This window comes from Serinus canaria, chromosome 1 (genome assembly GCF_022539315.1).
Source record: "Serinus canaria isolate serCan28SL12 chromosome 1, serCan2020, whole genome shotgun sequence".
Taxonomy (NCBI): domain Eukaryota; kingdom Metazoa; phylum Chordata; class Aves; order Passeriformes; family Fringillidae; genus Serinus; species Serinus canaria.
Window position 1 is genome coordinate 112,413,437 of NC_066313.1, and position 15,238 is coordinate 112,428,674.

The 15,238-nt window shown below is 43.9% G+C and overlaps 2 protein-coding genes across 23 annotated transcripts in view; one reads left to right on the forward strand and one right to left on the reverse strand.

Moving 5' to 3' along the window:
- Positions 1 to 15,238, forward strand: part of HLCS (holocarboxylase synthetase) — a 156,337-nt gene that overhangs the window by 94,437 nt on the left and 46,662 nt on the right. The window lies entirely within an intron of this gene.
- On the reverse strand, positions 3,911 to 9,521 carry LOC127059750 (BCL-6 corepressor-like protein 1). Of its 22 annotated transcripts, none has more exons than XM_050976915.1 (4): positions 8,717 to 9,521; positions 8,452 to 8,663; positions 8,293 to 8,345; positions 3,911 to 8,080 (listed from the first exon to the last, which is right to left on the reverse strand). In XM_050976915.1, exon 4 carries the CDS (start codon positions 5,764 to 5,766, stop codon positions 4,801 to 4,803), a length of 966 nt encoding a protein of 321 aa, XP_050832872.1. In that variant the 5' UTR covers positions 5,767 to 8,080; positions 8,293 to 8,345; positions 8,452 to 8,663; positions 8,717 to 9,521; the 3' UTR covers positions 3,911 to 4,800. The 22 variants fall into 22 exon arrangements, with proteins under 22 accessions (XP_050832872.1, XP_050832463.1, XP_050832500.1 ...); XM_050976506.1 differs by having other exon boundaries at positions 3,911 to 8,239; XM_050976543.1 differs by having other exon boundaries at positions 3,911 to 8,133; positions 8,240 to 8,345.

Sequence of the window (15,238 nt, forward strand, 5' to 3'; positions counted from 1 at the left end):
AGACTGGAATAGGTGTGAGGATCTATTTCCAGCAATTTCTCCCATTTCCCTTTCCTGTCTGGCAGTACAGCTTGGATGGACGAGCTCTCAGGGCAACAAAAACCACCCCAAAATTCAAAATATTCAGAGGTTGTTGCTGTGTCCTGTGTTTTTTATTTCCCTCAGTGTCAGGCCCATTTCTGTGGCATCCAGAGAATTTTTTGGATTTTTGGTTTTTTGGGGGGGGGGTTGAGAATTTTTATTGATTTAAAAATAAATATTTCTTGGGAAACTTGTGAGGTTTTGGTCTCCCTGTGACAGCACAATTTGGGAATGAGAGAATTTCCCATTGACAGCTCTGAAATTTGGTTTTTTTGCTACCAGCAGGATTTTCACCTCCTTTATTTGGAGCTGATGGGATACTTTAGTAAACAGGATTATTCAATTAATCAAATTTACAGATTAGCTTATTGATCACAAGGGTGTCGTGCTGGGGATCGATGCTAATGGACTTCCAGCCTGGAATTTTAATCCATTTCTGAACCCACATCCATGCTTGCTGCCATAATCCCTGCTCATCTGATTCCTTCTTTTTGTGGAGTGCAGAAAAGTACTTTTTTATCCATTAAAGTATTTAGGGGAAGAAAAGGACAAACCCAAACAATTCATGTCTGGGTAGGACTGAGGATGCTCTTAGCTGAGGAATGTTTGACATCACAGCTTTTAAATTTAGATGGAGGTGTCTTGTGTTCCATTTTGTGCAGAGATGTAAAAGATCTGGGGGAAAATAGTAAAATATTTCTTATTTAGGGCTGAATTTTTTTATTTTGGTCTTATTCTTATTTTATTCTTATTTTAGTCAAGATCATCTGGTCCTGAGCACTGCCAGCCATCGCTGCAGTTGCAGAATGGGAATTATTCTCTCTGTCTGGATTTATTAAATGTACAAAATGAATCATTTCTGCCAAACTGATGGCAGAGATTGTGGAGTGCAGAAAATTACTTTTTTATCCATTAAAGCATTTAAGGGAAGAAAAGGACAAACCCAAACAATTCATGTCTGGGTAGGACTGAGGATGCTCTTAGCTGAGGAATGTTTGACATCACAGCTTTTAAATTTAGATGGAGGTGTCTTGTGTTCCATTTGTGCAGAGAGATACAAAAGAGCTGGGGAAAATAGTAAAATATTTCTTATTTAGGGCTGAATTTCTTATTTTATTCTTATTTTAGTCAAGATCATCTGGTCCTGAGCACTGCCAGCCATCGCTGCAGTTGCACAATGGGAATTATTCTCTCTGTCTGGATTTATTAGATGTACAAAATGAATCATTTCTGCCAAACTGATGGCAGAGACACAGGAAAGGTGAGTTAGCAACACTGCAAACAGAAATAGATGGGGCAGGAGCTGGGAGCATCTGACAGCTCAAGGCACAGTCTCACACTCCCAACAGTTTTTCTGAGGGTAGGAAAATGGGAAAATGGAATTTTAGGCGATCAAAAGTCAGCCCAACAACATCACAAAACCTCAGTGCTGTAAGATCTATTTGAATTGCTCTTTTATTTGAATTTCTCTTTTATTTTAATTTCTCTTTTATTTGAATTTCTCTTTTTATTTGAATTTCTCTTTAATTTCTCTTTTATTTTAATTTCTCTTTTATTTGAATTTCTCTTTGAATTTCTCTTTTACTTTAATTTCTCCTTTTTAAACCAACCTCCCTGAGCAATTTGCATGCAGATTTTCAGGCTGGGGCTCCAGGAGGGGATTGTTCAGCTGGCAGAGTCCAGCCCTGGGGTTAATAGATCCCACATATGCCATTTATTGCATAGCTGTGTTTATTGCTCAAGGCACTAATTCCCTTAAGTGAAACACAGGATTTTTTTTTTTTTTTTTTAGAATTAAATAAAACAAATGATTTCTTTAGCCACTTTTAATGTGTTAAGCAGAAAATCTCTGGGGCAGATGAACATCCAAGGTGCAGCCAACGTCGCCGTTGGTTTTGTTATTGCTCAGAGCTGAGCCATAATTTAACTAACAGAGAGCAAAGGCAATTCCTGCTGCATTTCCCCAGCATTTCAGCGTGGAAATGGAATTTCTGTGGGGTCAGGGGAACAAACAGCATCTCGGGTGGAGCTGGGGGTCAGCCTGGAGAGGAGAGGGGTCCAGGGAGGGCTCAGAGCCCTGGCAGGGCCTGGAGGGGCTCCAGGAGGGTGGAGAGGGAATTCCCTGTGGGCATGGGGGGACAGGGGACCTGGCACAGAGGCTGGTGGTGCTGTTTGGGGGGTTAGGATGAGGGAAGAGGTGAGAGCCTTGACTCCACGTGTCAGAGGGCTGATTTCTTATTTTATGATATCTATTATATTAAAAGAAAATTATATACTAAAACTGTGCTAAAGAAAGAGAAAGGATTTCATCAGATAGCTTAAAAAAATTAAAACAGAATGATAATAAAATCTTGTCACTAACTGGAGAGTGTAAAACACTTAAACTATAATTAACTCATAATTTAAAACAGCTACACCAAACTAATCAAAAATGCACCTGTTGCATTCCACAGCAGCAGGTAATTCTTGTTTGCATTTCGGTTTTGAAACTTTTCAGTTTCTCAAAGAGAAAAATCTTAATAAAAATATTTTTTTCAAAAAATATGTCCCGTGACAGAGGCCAGGCAGAGTTAAAGGAATAAAGCAGGGATTTATTAAAAAGGCCTTTAAAGGATCCACCTTGGGCAGCACCAGAGCCCAGCTGGGGCTGCACCCAAGATGGACCAAGATGGACCCAAGATGGACCCAAGATGGACTCCTGGGTCAGGAGTTTTCTCACTTTTATAGGCTTTGGTCCATTTCCATATTGGGGTTAACTGTGCAATTCCAGCTCCAGGTTATGCAGCCCCATCCTCCCAGTCTGCTCTCCTCAGTTTGCTGCTGTTTGTACCCTTGGGGCCTGGAGAGGATTGTTTGGTGTGACTGAGCTCTGAGGAGAACTTGCTAACACTTGAGATGAAGGTCAGAGTTACCCACGAGTGCAGCACAAAATCTGGAAACCATAAAAGCCAAAACTCAAGGCATCAGCAGGATGAGGGGGAATGGCCTTAAGCTGAAGGAGGGCAGGGATGGGATCTTGGCAATGAGGAATTGTTCCCTGGCAGGGTGGGCAGGGCTGGGATGGAATTCCATCCCTGGATCCCTGGCAGTGCCCAAGGCCAGGTTGGACCCTGGGGCTGGAGCAGCCTGGCACAGTGGGAGGTGTCCCTGCCATGGATGAGATGATCTTTGAGGTCCCTTCCAACCCAAACCCCTCAGTGATTCCATGATTCCATGAGTTGTCCATGTCCAAGACTGGCTGATGTCATTTATCAGCCCACAAACCTGAACACTTCGAGTTATGGGGTGCCAAACTCTCCTCACCAAAATCCCAATCCAGGCTTTGGGGTGAGGGATAATGAGCAGGGGCCACGAGTAGAGGGAATTGTGGATTCCACATCCCTGGAAGCATCTGAGGCCAGGTTGGACACTGGGGCTGGAGCAGCCTGGCACAGTGGGAGGTGTCCCTGCCATGGCAGGGGTGGCACTGGGTGGGCTTTAAGGTCCCTTCCAACCCAAACCATTCCAGGATTCCATCAGTGTAACCCCCTGTGGGCGTGCTGGAATGCTCAGAGTCTATCCCTGCCCCTCAGTGTGGGAATTCCACACGATCCCAAGCACTGGAGCCACTCCCAACTAAAATAATGCTCCTGCTTGGGTACTTCAGGGCACAGGAGCAGCTCCAGCGTGGTTTATTCTTACATAACCCAGGGAATATCATCATTCTTCCTGTCTGGGGTTGCTCAGCTCCAATCCAATATCAAAGCATTACATCTCAATTCTCCTTCCAAGGGCCACAGCAAACACAGCGTGGGTGGACCTGCTCAGACTTTGATTCCAAGTAATTCCAGGACAGATGTTCAACAAGATCCAGAAAACGCTGCTTGATGGATTGGAAAGCGTTTCTCTAAGTGGATTAAGAGACTACAAGAGTCAAGATGTTTCTATTTGTGCTTCACACAATTATTCTCTTTAAGGAGGCCGTGTTCAGGCTGTTACCATGGTGTCTGCCTTCTCAGGTTACGTGTTGACAAGGATGTCATTAAAAACCAGCAGACACCAGTGAGAATCTGCTCCTGATCACCCCAGTCGAGCTGGTTTGGAGGGGTTGTTCTGCCCATGTGTTCAGCACATTCAGTTCCTTATCTGCTTTAAACAACTCTCATAAAAGGCTTTTTTCCATGCAAGCAGCAGCAACCGTATCAAAATGCTGTCAGGTTTTTCCTGCTCGGCCCTGCTGCTGGTTAATAAAACAGAAAATAAAACAAGCAGCTTTATCTGGTAACATTTATCCAATTCATCAGGAGGCTGACACTTCCCTGAATGAAATCCATCCTACAACTCCAGCTCTTCCACCCTGCTTGGTTCAGCAGCCAATCCTTCAAAATGACAAAATCCAAAGCAGGATGATAAGGAATTTCTGGGATGAGGGTTGGACCTGCCTGGGCAGGGCTGGGGCAGGAGAGGAGAAGATCCCTCTGTGTGGCAGCTGTGGGTTGGGGGATGTTCTGCACAGATCCTGTGTTTCTGTTCAGTATCAAAATCCCACAAAAACCACGTGGGGATCCTTGGGAAGGAGCATTCCATTGGCTGGGGTTGCTTTTGTTTCTCTTGGGAGGATGGTTGGGTTTCTGTGGGAACAGATCTGAGAGGTGGCCCAGGAGAACCTCGTGGAGTTCCACAGTTCCCAGGGCCAGGGGCTGCTCCTGGGTCAGGGCAATCCCAGCCAGGAAGGAGAATTCACTGGGAGCAGAAATGAGGGGAAGAACTTGGGGATCTCATGGGTGAAAAGCTGGACAGGAGCCAGTGAGTGCTGGGAACCCCAAAATCCATCAAAATCCTGGGCTGCATCCAGGGAGGAGAGAGCAGCAGGAAAGGGGTTGGGATGGGGATTAGGATTGGGATTAGGATTGGGATTGGGATTGGGATTGGGATTTGGGTTCTGTCCCTGTGCCCCACAGGTGATTTCCCACCTGCAGAGCTGCCCCGGCCCTGGGCCAGCCCTGGAGGAGCTGGAGCTGCTGCAGAGAGCCCAGAGGAGGCTCCAGGATGGGCAGAGGGCTGGAGCAGCTCTGCTGGCAGGAAAGGCTGGCACAGCTGGCATTGCTCACCTGCACAGGAGAAGCTTTGGGCTGAGCTCAGGGTGGCCTTGCAGGGCCTGGAGGAGCCCCAGGAAAGCTGGAGAGAGACAATTCCCAGGGGATGCAGGGACAGCAGCCAGGGAATGGCTCCCAGTGCCAGAGGGCAGGGCTGGCTGGGATCTTGGCAATGAGGAATTGTTCCCTGGCAGGGTGGGCAGGGCTGGGATGGAATTCCATCCCTGGATCCCTGGCAGTGCCCAAGGCCAGGCTGGACACTGGGGCTGGAGCAGCCTGGCACAGTGGGAGGTGTCCCTGCCATGGCAGGGCAGGGGTGGCACTGGGTGGGATTTAAAGCCTTTTCCAACCCAAGCCATCCTGGGATCTGTGAAATCCTGGGATCTGTGAAATCAGGGCCATTTTTGCCAGGCATGGCACGAGCCAAGTGCCAGCTGCTGTAATTGGACCTTGCCTTTACCAAATGCAGCTGAGTCACCCTCCCTGGCACGGGCTGACCCCCTCCTCCCCAGTGACAGTGGCACTTGATTTCCTCTAAGTGGCTTATCTTCCTAACCTGATAATAATTGACATTCCAGCAAGGGGAACTAAGTGCAAAATGACAGGCCATGCCAACAGATGAGTGGTGAAAATTAGGAGACCATTATCATCTAGAGACTTTTTAAAATACAGCCTTGACTACCCCTGAAATAGCAGAAGGGTGAGAAAATGAAATTATGGGGTTTTTTTTAATATCTGTGTGTATAAATACATTTTTGTTTGTGTATAACACTGCCTGAAAATCCTTTTCCATAAAAGATCAGTCTTTTGTACAGCTGTGATTTTTCTGGGGTGGGTTATTGAGGCAGTGCCTCCCAGACCTGCTTCATCTCCTCAGTCAGTGGAGTTTTTACCTCCTCAGCAGCAGCACAACCTTTCCATTCCTAATTCCATCCAGCCCTGAGTGTTAGCACTTAAAAATGCCTTGTCAGTTTGGCACTGCCACGTTCCTGCAGCAGCAACATCCCCTTCCAAATCTGGTTTTTCAGTCCAGTTGTACAAAATCACCGATTTTTCTGCAGCACAACCTTATTCTGTAAATCCAGGAAAGAAATGGGATTTTTTTGTGTGGCTTTTGGGCTTTGAGAGAAAAAGGCATTTTCCACGAGCTCCCTTTTATCTCTAGTGCACGATGTCATTCCCATCTTATTCATACAAATTATTCAAAATACTCTTTCTACTTCTTTGCCTCTCCCTTAAAAATGAAGTTCAAAATAAACAGTTTTTTACTACAAGACACAATTTCTATTCCTTTCTCTTTACTTCAGACTTTAGACTAAAAGGCTCCTAATTTTCAGTTATTATTTCTCACCTAATCTTTATTTCATTTTAGGAGATCTTCAGCACTGCCTGAAGAAAACTTTTCCATATTTTCTTCTCCCAGGTTTTTTCAGCTTTTCCCACTGTACTCTTTCCCACTCACATCTCATAAAAGTTGTAGTTTCCAGGTATCTTTTATGGAAAAAAAAAATTGATGTCAAGGATTTTGCAGAGCCAAATTCTTACCAACTTCCTTTATTTAGGGGTATTTTAAGGAAAGCCGGTGTGCAAATTAATTACATTTATTGTTCTACTTTTGGTCAAGAAAACCTTTTCAGAATTCTTCTGACAAAATATTAGGGATAGGATCTGGAAATTCTGGAAGAGTGAGACATTAAGATTTTTGCATCAATATGAACAAAACTTTAAGAGTATAAAAACTGCCACCAAAACTCCTACAGCACAAGGAGTGAGGAGCTGGAGCTACAGGATTTTGTTTTATTGCCCTCACTGAGAATTCTTAAAGGTTCTGCAATAAAATTGTTTAGAACTACCTGAATTTCTACTTTTATAACTTTTTAAAGTTATAAAATGCATCAATAATGGATATATTAATGATGTGATAAAGCCATGACCTCGTTTTCTGGGTGGGAGGGAATGTGAAGAGCCCTTCCACTGTGGGATTTTCAGAGAGCCAATCCTTACTCTTTAATTGCAACACTGAATCCTAAATCAACTCTTTTTTTTAATTTTCACTTTTTATTTAGTGTTTTTTTTTAATGTGTTTGGGGTTTTTTTGGGTGCTGTTTCTCTTGATTGATTTATTTCAGTGAGCAGAATCTTTATCCCATCAAGCTCAGGCCAGCTTGGGCCAGTCCGTTGCCTTGTGGAAACCGTGCTGGGTTCATTTCCTGGGATTTCAGAGCCATTTTAATGTCAACACTGCCATCTTCCTCCAGCTCCCTTTCTGAAAGGACTAAATGGCCATCACTTTTGTTGAGGGGGGAAAAAAATGCATTAAAACCCTTTTTTTCCCCCCCTTTCATCTCTAAGTAGGTCAGTTTGCGGCGGAAAGCAGAAAATAGCGGAAAGTATTAGTTTGGATTTTCCATCTTCTCCTAAAGTATCTCCAGGATGGTGCTTGTGTGCTGATTGCAGGATTAGATCACAAAAGCAGACCTGAGTGCGAGTCAGTTGTGTGAGGGCTGAGCAAAACCTGGTGCCACAAATCCCTCCCTGCCTCCCGAGGGAATCGCCCGCCCAAAATCGCGCCCGGATTCGCTCGCGCGGAGATGCCAGGGAGGCGTTTAATGAGCGGTGTTCCCAAAAAACCAGCCAGGTGAGGGATGAGCTCAGTCATAACATCTGTTTTGCCAGAGTTTTTTTGGCCTAAGGAGGTGAATTCTGTTCCCTTCCCGAGTTTAGGGTGGTGGAGCTCCAGTGAAATTCCGGCGGGTCGGAATCGCCGTGCGCGAGGCACCGGGTGGTGAGGAGCTTGTGGGAATGGCCCTCAGCTCACCTGGTTCTCCTGAATTTATCCCCTCCCAGATCCTGGAATGGCCCTCAGCTCACCTGGTTCTCCTGAATTTATCCCCTCCCAGATCCTGGAATGGCCCTCAGCTCACCTGGTTCTCCTGAATTTATCCCCTCCCAGATCCTGGAATGCCCCTCAGCTCACCTGGTTCTCCTGAATTTATCCCCTCCCAGATCCTGGAATGGCCCTCAGCTCACCTGGTTCTCCTGAATTTATCCCCTCCCAGATCCTGGAATGGCCCTCAGCTCACCTGGTTCTCCTGAATTTATCCCCTCCCAGATCCTGGAATGCCCCTCAGCTCACCTGGTTCTCCTGAATTTATCCCCTCCCAGATCCTGGAATGGCCCTCAGCTCACCTGGTTCTCCTGAATTTATCTCCTCCCAGATCCTGGAATGCCCCTCAGCTCACCTGGTTTTCCTGAATTTATCCCCTCCCAGATCCTGGAATGCCCCTCAGCCCACCTGGTTCTCCTGAATTTATCCTCTCCCAGATCCTGGAATGCCCCTCAGCTCACCTGGTTCTCCTGAATTTATCCCCTCCCAGATCCTGGAATGCCCCTCAGCTCACCTGGTTCTCCTGAATTTATCCCCTCCCAGATCCTGGAATGCCCCTCAGCACACCTGGTTCTCCTGAATTTATCCCCTCCCAGATCCTGGAATGCCCCTCAGCTCACCTGGTTTTCCTCCATTTATCCCCTCCCAGATCCTGGAATGCCCCTCAGCTCACCTGGTTCTCCTGAATTTATCCCCTCCCAGATCCTGGAATGCCCTTCAGCTCACCTGGTTCTCCTGAATTTACCCCCTCCCAGATCTTGGCAGGGTACAAATGAAACAGGGACCTTCCATCCCTAGGATTCACTCCAGGATCTGATAATCCAGGAATATTCTGCTTTTAGGGATGAGTTTTGTGATGTGGGTTCTTTATTGAGGAGTGAGGGGCGTGAATTTCACTTTCCAAACTTGGAGGAGTAGAAAAAAATAATAGAAAATAAGTTTCTAATACAGGGCCCTGAAGTGTTTTGTGCCTTTTTGTCAGGATTCCTGCTGAATCCTCGTGTTTGGGTGACAGCACTGCACATTTTTAACCTGCTTCTCTCGTGTTTTACAAGCTGAAAACAGCAAAAGATTCTCAGCCTACAGAAAATTCTCAACTGCGCATTTTTAACCTGCTTCTGTCATATTTTAGAAGCTGAAAACAGCAAAAAATTCTCAGCCTACAGAGGGTGAAGGGTTTGCTTTTGGTTCTCCCAGTCAAATTTCAACTTCAATGATAGGAAACAAGTTTGGCTTTTATTTTGGTATCCTTTTCATCTGTAAATGGATGATTTTGTTGCATAAAGCCAAACACCATCCATTTTCATTTTCAGTGGTGCCATCCATTTTCAGATATCAGTGGTGCCATCCATTTTCATTTTCAGTGGTGCCACTGCCTTCTCACAATTACTGAGAGAATTTGTGTGCAGTGAACAATTTCTGTCTTCTCTTGGTCCCCATTTTCATTTATTCTCTGTCTTCACTGATGGGTCAAGACTCAGCTTTTGACCTTTGAGACTTCTGATGTTGCTGCCTGCAGGACAGAAAATACCCAGATGATATTTTGCCTCTTTGGAGGTTTCTTTGCTTAATTTTTTGCTGATTTATCTATAAGAATCGATTAAAAATTCTGAAAATGGAATGTCTGGATGGTGGCCCAGAGATTGAACGTGCACATCACTGGTGTTTTGAAACTCAGCATGGGTGTGTGAGCAGTGCCACATTCCCAGGTGCTGACTCGATCATTAATTTCTTTTTGGGGAGTACAAGCAAACAGAATTGAATTTTGTGTCACTCTTGACAGGTCCTGAGTAAGTTTTGTGTGCAAATATTTGCTCAAAGGAGGCTCCACCCTCCTCCTCCTGCAGCGCCACGTAAACGGATAATTTCAATTTCCATTAATACAAGTTTAATTTTATTTTTTGGGGGGATTTTTAAGAGGCGAAGCTGTGCGCCGGTGCCTCCAAAAAGATGCACGAGGTCTCGCTGCTCCCTTGCACTTTTAATGAACCATCCCATTGTCAGCCCCCAGCATCTCCCCGTGCTCCTTTCGGTGACGTGGCTGAGAATTGTAATGCAGCCGGGTTCTCATTCGGCACGGAGGGCCTTTGGAGATGGGATTAGCCTCCAGAGGAATGCATTAGCCATGGCCCACAAGGGGGCAAAGCCCTAACCAGCCTGATAGATTGCTCCACGCTCCAAATCCCCCTAAGCACCCCGTCCCCTATTGACAGGTCCCCATTGAGCGCCTTTGGCGCGCCCAGGGCCGGGCTGTTGGCTGGGATCTCGCGTTGGCTCTCTGAAATTAATCCCACACTGCTTTACATGGTAATCCATGGGGATTGATCCGGGCAAGGTCAGAGCGGTGCAGCCTCAGAGAAAGGGGAGAAAAGCTCCACTTGAAGCAGCTCATTTCAGTTCCCAGCCCTGGGCAGAGCTGCCTTTTCTTTGTGGCGCTGGGCCAGCTGGAGGGGACGCGGCGCTCCGGCAGAATTCATCAAACGTTTGATGGGATCTGCCAGGAAGTTCAGCTAATTAAATTTACCTTCATTAACCAAAGGCAGCTTGCAAATGGCACAGCTCTGCTTTGGGAACCTGCAGGGTGGCAAAAAAAAAAAATTAAAATTTAAAAAAAAAAAAAAATCCCCATCTCTCTTTATGGCACCGACGAGAGCAGTCAGGAACACGGAAAAATTGGATTTGTTTTTTTTTTCTTCTTTCCTTACTTGTAGAGTTTTCAGCGTTGCTAAAACAAAATAAATAGCCGTGGAAAAAAAACCTGCCAGCGTGGGATGTGCTGGTGTTGGAGCATTATGGATAAATCATATGTTTTGTTTGGATCTCCACAAAAGGGCAGGAGACTGCAGTGGGGAAATGTTATAGCGAGAGCAGGGTAAGGACATCCCATAAAAAAAAAGGATTGCAGATATTGAGAAAGTGTCACTGAGTTGCAGCTGCACCTTGCTGAAATGGTTCTTTTTAATTTGAAAACAAACCTCTGATGGTTTGGTAATAGCTTTTGGTGTTTAACAGCACGGTGTGTGTGTAGGATTTCAAAAAGTCAAGCACAAAAATGGATTTTTTTTAGTGTGGTTAAACCAAAATGGATTTTGGTTTAACTTAAAACTTTATATTAAAATGCAAGAGAAAGTTTAATTATAATCCACTTTTTAAAAATGTTTTTTTTTTAGTGTGGTTAAACCAAAATGGATTTTGGTTTAACTTAAAATGCAAACTGTGTGCTTTATATTAAAATGCAAGAGAAAGTTTAATTATAATCCACTTTTTACTTGTAGATTCATGAAACCATCACAATTAAAAATACCAGGAAATTAAACATTTTACAGCTATTCACCTTTCCTACTTTAACTTTCATGGGTACAATGTGCATGTAACGATTTTACAACACTAAAAAATTTGGATTCACGTTTGCATTGCGAGAGTTCAAACTCTTTCAGGTAGAATTTGTCCCCCAAAGCCTATAAATGTCTAAATTTGACTGCACTGCTCCCTGAAAGAGTAGTGAAGTCTTTTATGGAGTTCAGATGTGCTCTGATTTTCGAGGTTTTCCTTTCAGGAAGCTTGCCTTGTGTAGATAGAACCTTATGAATCCCACTGTACATATCTATAATTTGAATATTTAATTTAAATGTAGGTGCTGGAGCTGTCAGGAATGAATGTAATGTCCATATTCACCTGCTGATTTTCAGTCTGAATCTAATAATAGCTTTACATAAAGAGGAAAAAAAAAAAAAAAAGAAATTCACATCGAAAATTATTTCAGTTCATGATCTTTTATGGCTCTGCTGCCAGGGCACAGGGACAGGAGCAGAGGGAACGGCCTCAGGCTGGGCCAGGGCAGGCTCAGCTTGGCCAGCAGCAGGAATTTGCCCATGGAAAGGGGGCTCAGGCCTTGGCAGGGGCTGCCCAGGGAGCTCTGCAGTGCCCATCCCTGCAGGTGTCCCCTGGAGGTGGCACTGAGTGCTCTGGGCTGGGCACAAGGTGGCCATGGGGCACAGCTGGCACTGCCTGGGCTGGGAGGGCTTTGCCAGCCTTGCTGGTTTTGTGACTGAGCCTTAAGAAAACCAAAATGTCACGCTGAGAAATTAGAAATGGTTGAGAGAAGTAATTTATAGACTTGTGGCAGTTCAGAGCTGTCCTGGCCCGTGGGTTCAAGTCAGTCACAGCAGACAGGAAAAGGCAGAATCTCCGTTAGAGCATCAATTCCTGAACTTCTCAGCCCCCTGAACTTCTTCTTGATCCTGTTTCCCTTCCTGCTTCTGGGTCATGGCTCCTGGCCCTCTGCAGTTTTAGGGTGCTGAATGTTCTTTTGTCCTGCCTGTTGAGCAGCTTTGTCTCACCTCTCGATTCCTTCTCTTCACCTCTTTTTGTTTTACAACTTAGAGTCACTTTAGGTGTGTACATAATTGAATAAAACAATTATACTTTTTATAATAATGGTGAGGTACCATCAGAAGAAGTGCTTTTATTTGGAGAGTGGAAAGTGTCCCTGCATGTTGAACTGGATGAGCTTTAATGTCCCTTCCAGCCCAATCCATTTTGGGATGTTGGTGACAAAGCCAACCCCTCGATTTGTTGTTGTCACCTCTTCATTTTGCAACTTAAAGTCTCTTAAGTATGTACAGAATTGAATAAAACAATTGTGATTTTTATAATAATGGCAATTTACCATGAGTAGAAGTGCTTTTATTTGTAGCAGCCTGGTGCAGTGGAAAGTGTCCCTGCATGTTGAACTGGATGAGCTTTCATGTCCCTTCCAACCCAACCCATTTTGGGATTTTAGTGACAAAACCAACCCCTTGATTCGTTGTCTTCACCTCTTTATTTTGCAACTTAAAGTCTCTTTAGGTGTGTATATAATTGAACAATTATACTTTTTATAATAATGGTGAGGTACCATCAGAAGAAGTGCTTTTATTTGGAGAGTGGAAAGTGTCCCTGCATGTTGAACTGGATGAGCTTTAATGTCCCTTCGAGCCCAACCCATTTTGGGATTTTAGTGACAAAACCAACCCCTCGATTTGTTGTCTTCACCTCTTTATTTTGCAACTTAAAGTCTCTTTAGGATTGTACAGAATTGAATAAAACAATTGTAATTTTTATAATAATGGCAATTTACCATGAGTAGAAGTGCTTTTATTTGGAGCAGCCTGGTGCAGTGGAAAGTGTCCCTGCATGTGGAACTGATGAGCTTTAATGTCCCTTCCAGCCCAATCCATGTTGGGATTTTAGTGACAAAACCAACCCCTTGATTCGTTGTCTTCAGCTCTTTTTGTTTTACAACTTAGAGTCACTTTAGGTGTGTATATAATTGAATAAAGCAATTATACTTTTTAGAATAATGGCGAGTTACCATTAGAAGTGCTTTTATTTGGGAAGCGTCCCTGCATGTTGAACTGGATGAGCTTTCATGTCCCTTCCAGCCCAACCCATTCGGGGATGTTGGTGACAAGACCAACCCCTTGATTCATTGTCTTCATCTCTTTTTGCATTGCAACCTAAAGTCTCTTTAGGATTGTACAGAATTGAATAAAACAATTATATTTTTTATAATAATGGTGAGTTGCCATCAGAAGAAGTGCTTTTATTTGGAGAGTGGAAAGTGTCCCTGCCCATGGAACTGGATGAGATTAAATGTCCCTTCCAGCCCAATCCATGTTGGGATGTTGGTGACAAAGCCAACCCCTCGATTTGTTGTCTTCACCTCTTTATTTTGCAACTTAAAGTCTCTTTAGGATTGTACAGAATTGAATAAAACAATTGTAATTTTTATAATAATGGTGAGTTGCCATCAGAAGAAGTGCTTTCATTTGGAGCAGCCTGGTGCAGTGGAAAGTGTCCCTGCATGTTGAACTGGATGAGCTTTAATGTCCCTTCCAGCCCAATCCATGTTGGGATTTTAGTGACAAAACCAACCCCTTGATTCATTGTCTTCAGCTCTTTTTGTTTTACAACTTAGAGTCACTTTAGGTGTGTATATAATTGAATAAAGCAATTATACTTTTTAGAATAATGGCGAGTTACCATTAGAAGAAGTGCTTTTATTTGGGAAGTGTCCCTGCATGTTGAACTGGATGAGCTTTCATGTCCCTTCCAACCCAACCCATTTGGGGATGTTGGTGACAAAGCCAACCCCTTGATTCATTGTCTTCATCTCTTTTTTGCATTGCAACCTAAAGTCTCTTTAGGATTGTACGGAATTGAATAAAACAATTATATTTTTTATAATAATGGCGAGTTACCATCAGAAGAAGTGCTTTTATTTGGAGAGTGGAAAGTGTCCCTGCACGAGGAACTGGATGAGATTAAATGTCCCTTCCAGCTCAATCCATGTTGGGATTTTAGTGACAAAACCAACCCCTTGATTCGTTGTCTTCAGCTCTTTTTGTTTTACAACTTAGAGTCTCTTTAGGTGTGTATATAATTGAACAATTATACTTTTTTATAATAATGGTGAGTTGCCATCGAGAAGTGCTTTTATTTGGAGAGTGGAAAGTGTCCCTGCCCATGGAACTGGATGAGATTAAATGTCCCTTCCAGCCCAATCCATGTTGGGATGTTGGTGACAAAACCAACCCCTCGATTTGTTGTCTTCACCTCTTTATTTTGCAACTTAAAGTCTCTTTAGGATTGTACAGAATTGAATAAAACAATTGTAATTTTTATAATAATGGTGAGTTGCCATCAGAAGAAGTGCTTTTATTTGGAGCAGCCTGGTGCAGTGGAAAGTGTCCCTGCATGTGGAACTGATGAGCTTTAATGTCCCTTCCAGCCCAACCCATGTTGGGATTTTAGTGACAAAACCACCCCCTTGATTCGTTGTCTTCACCTCTTTATTTTGCAACTTAAAGTCTCTTTAGGTGTGTATATAATTGAACAATAATACTTTTTATAATAATGGTGAGTTGCCATCAGAAGTGCTTTTATTTGGAGAGTGGAAAGTGTCCCTGCCCATGGAACTGGATGAGATTAAATGTCCCTTCCAGCCCAATCCATGTTGAGATGTTGGTGACAAAGCCAACCCCTTGATTTCTTGTCTTCATCTCTTTTTGCATTGCAACCTAAAGTCTCTTTAGGATTGTACAGAATTGAATAAAACAATTATATTTTTTATAATAATGGTGAGGTACCATCAGAAGAAGTGCTTTTATTTGGAGAGTGGAAAGTGTCCCTGCCCATGGAACTGGATGAGATT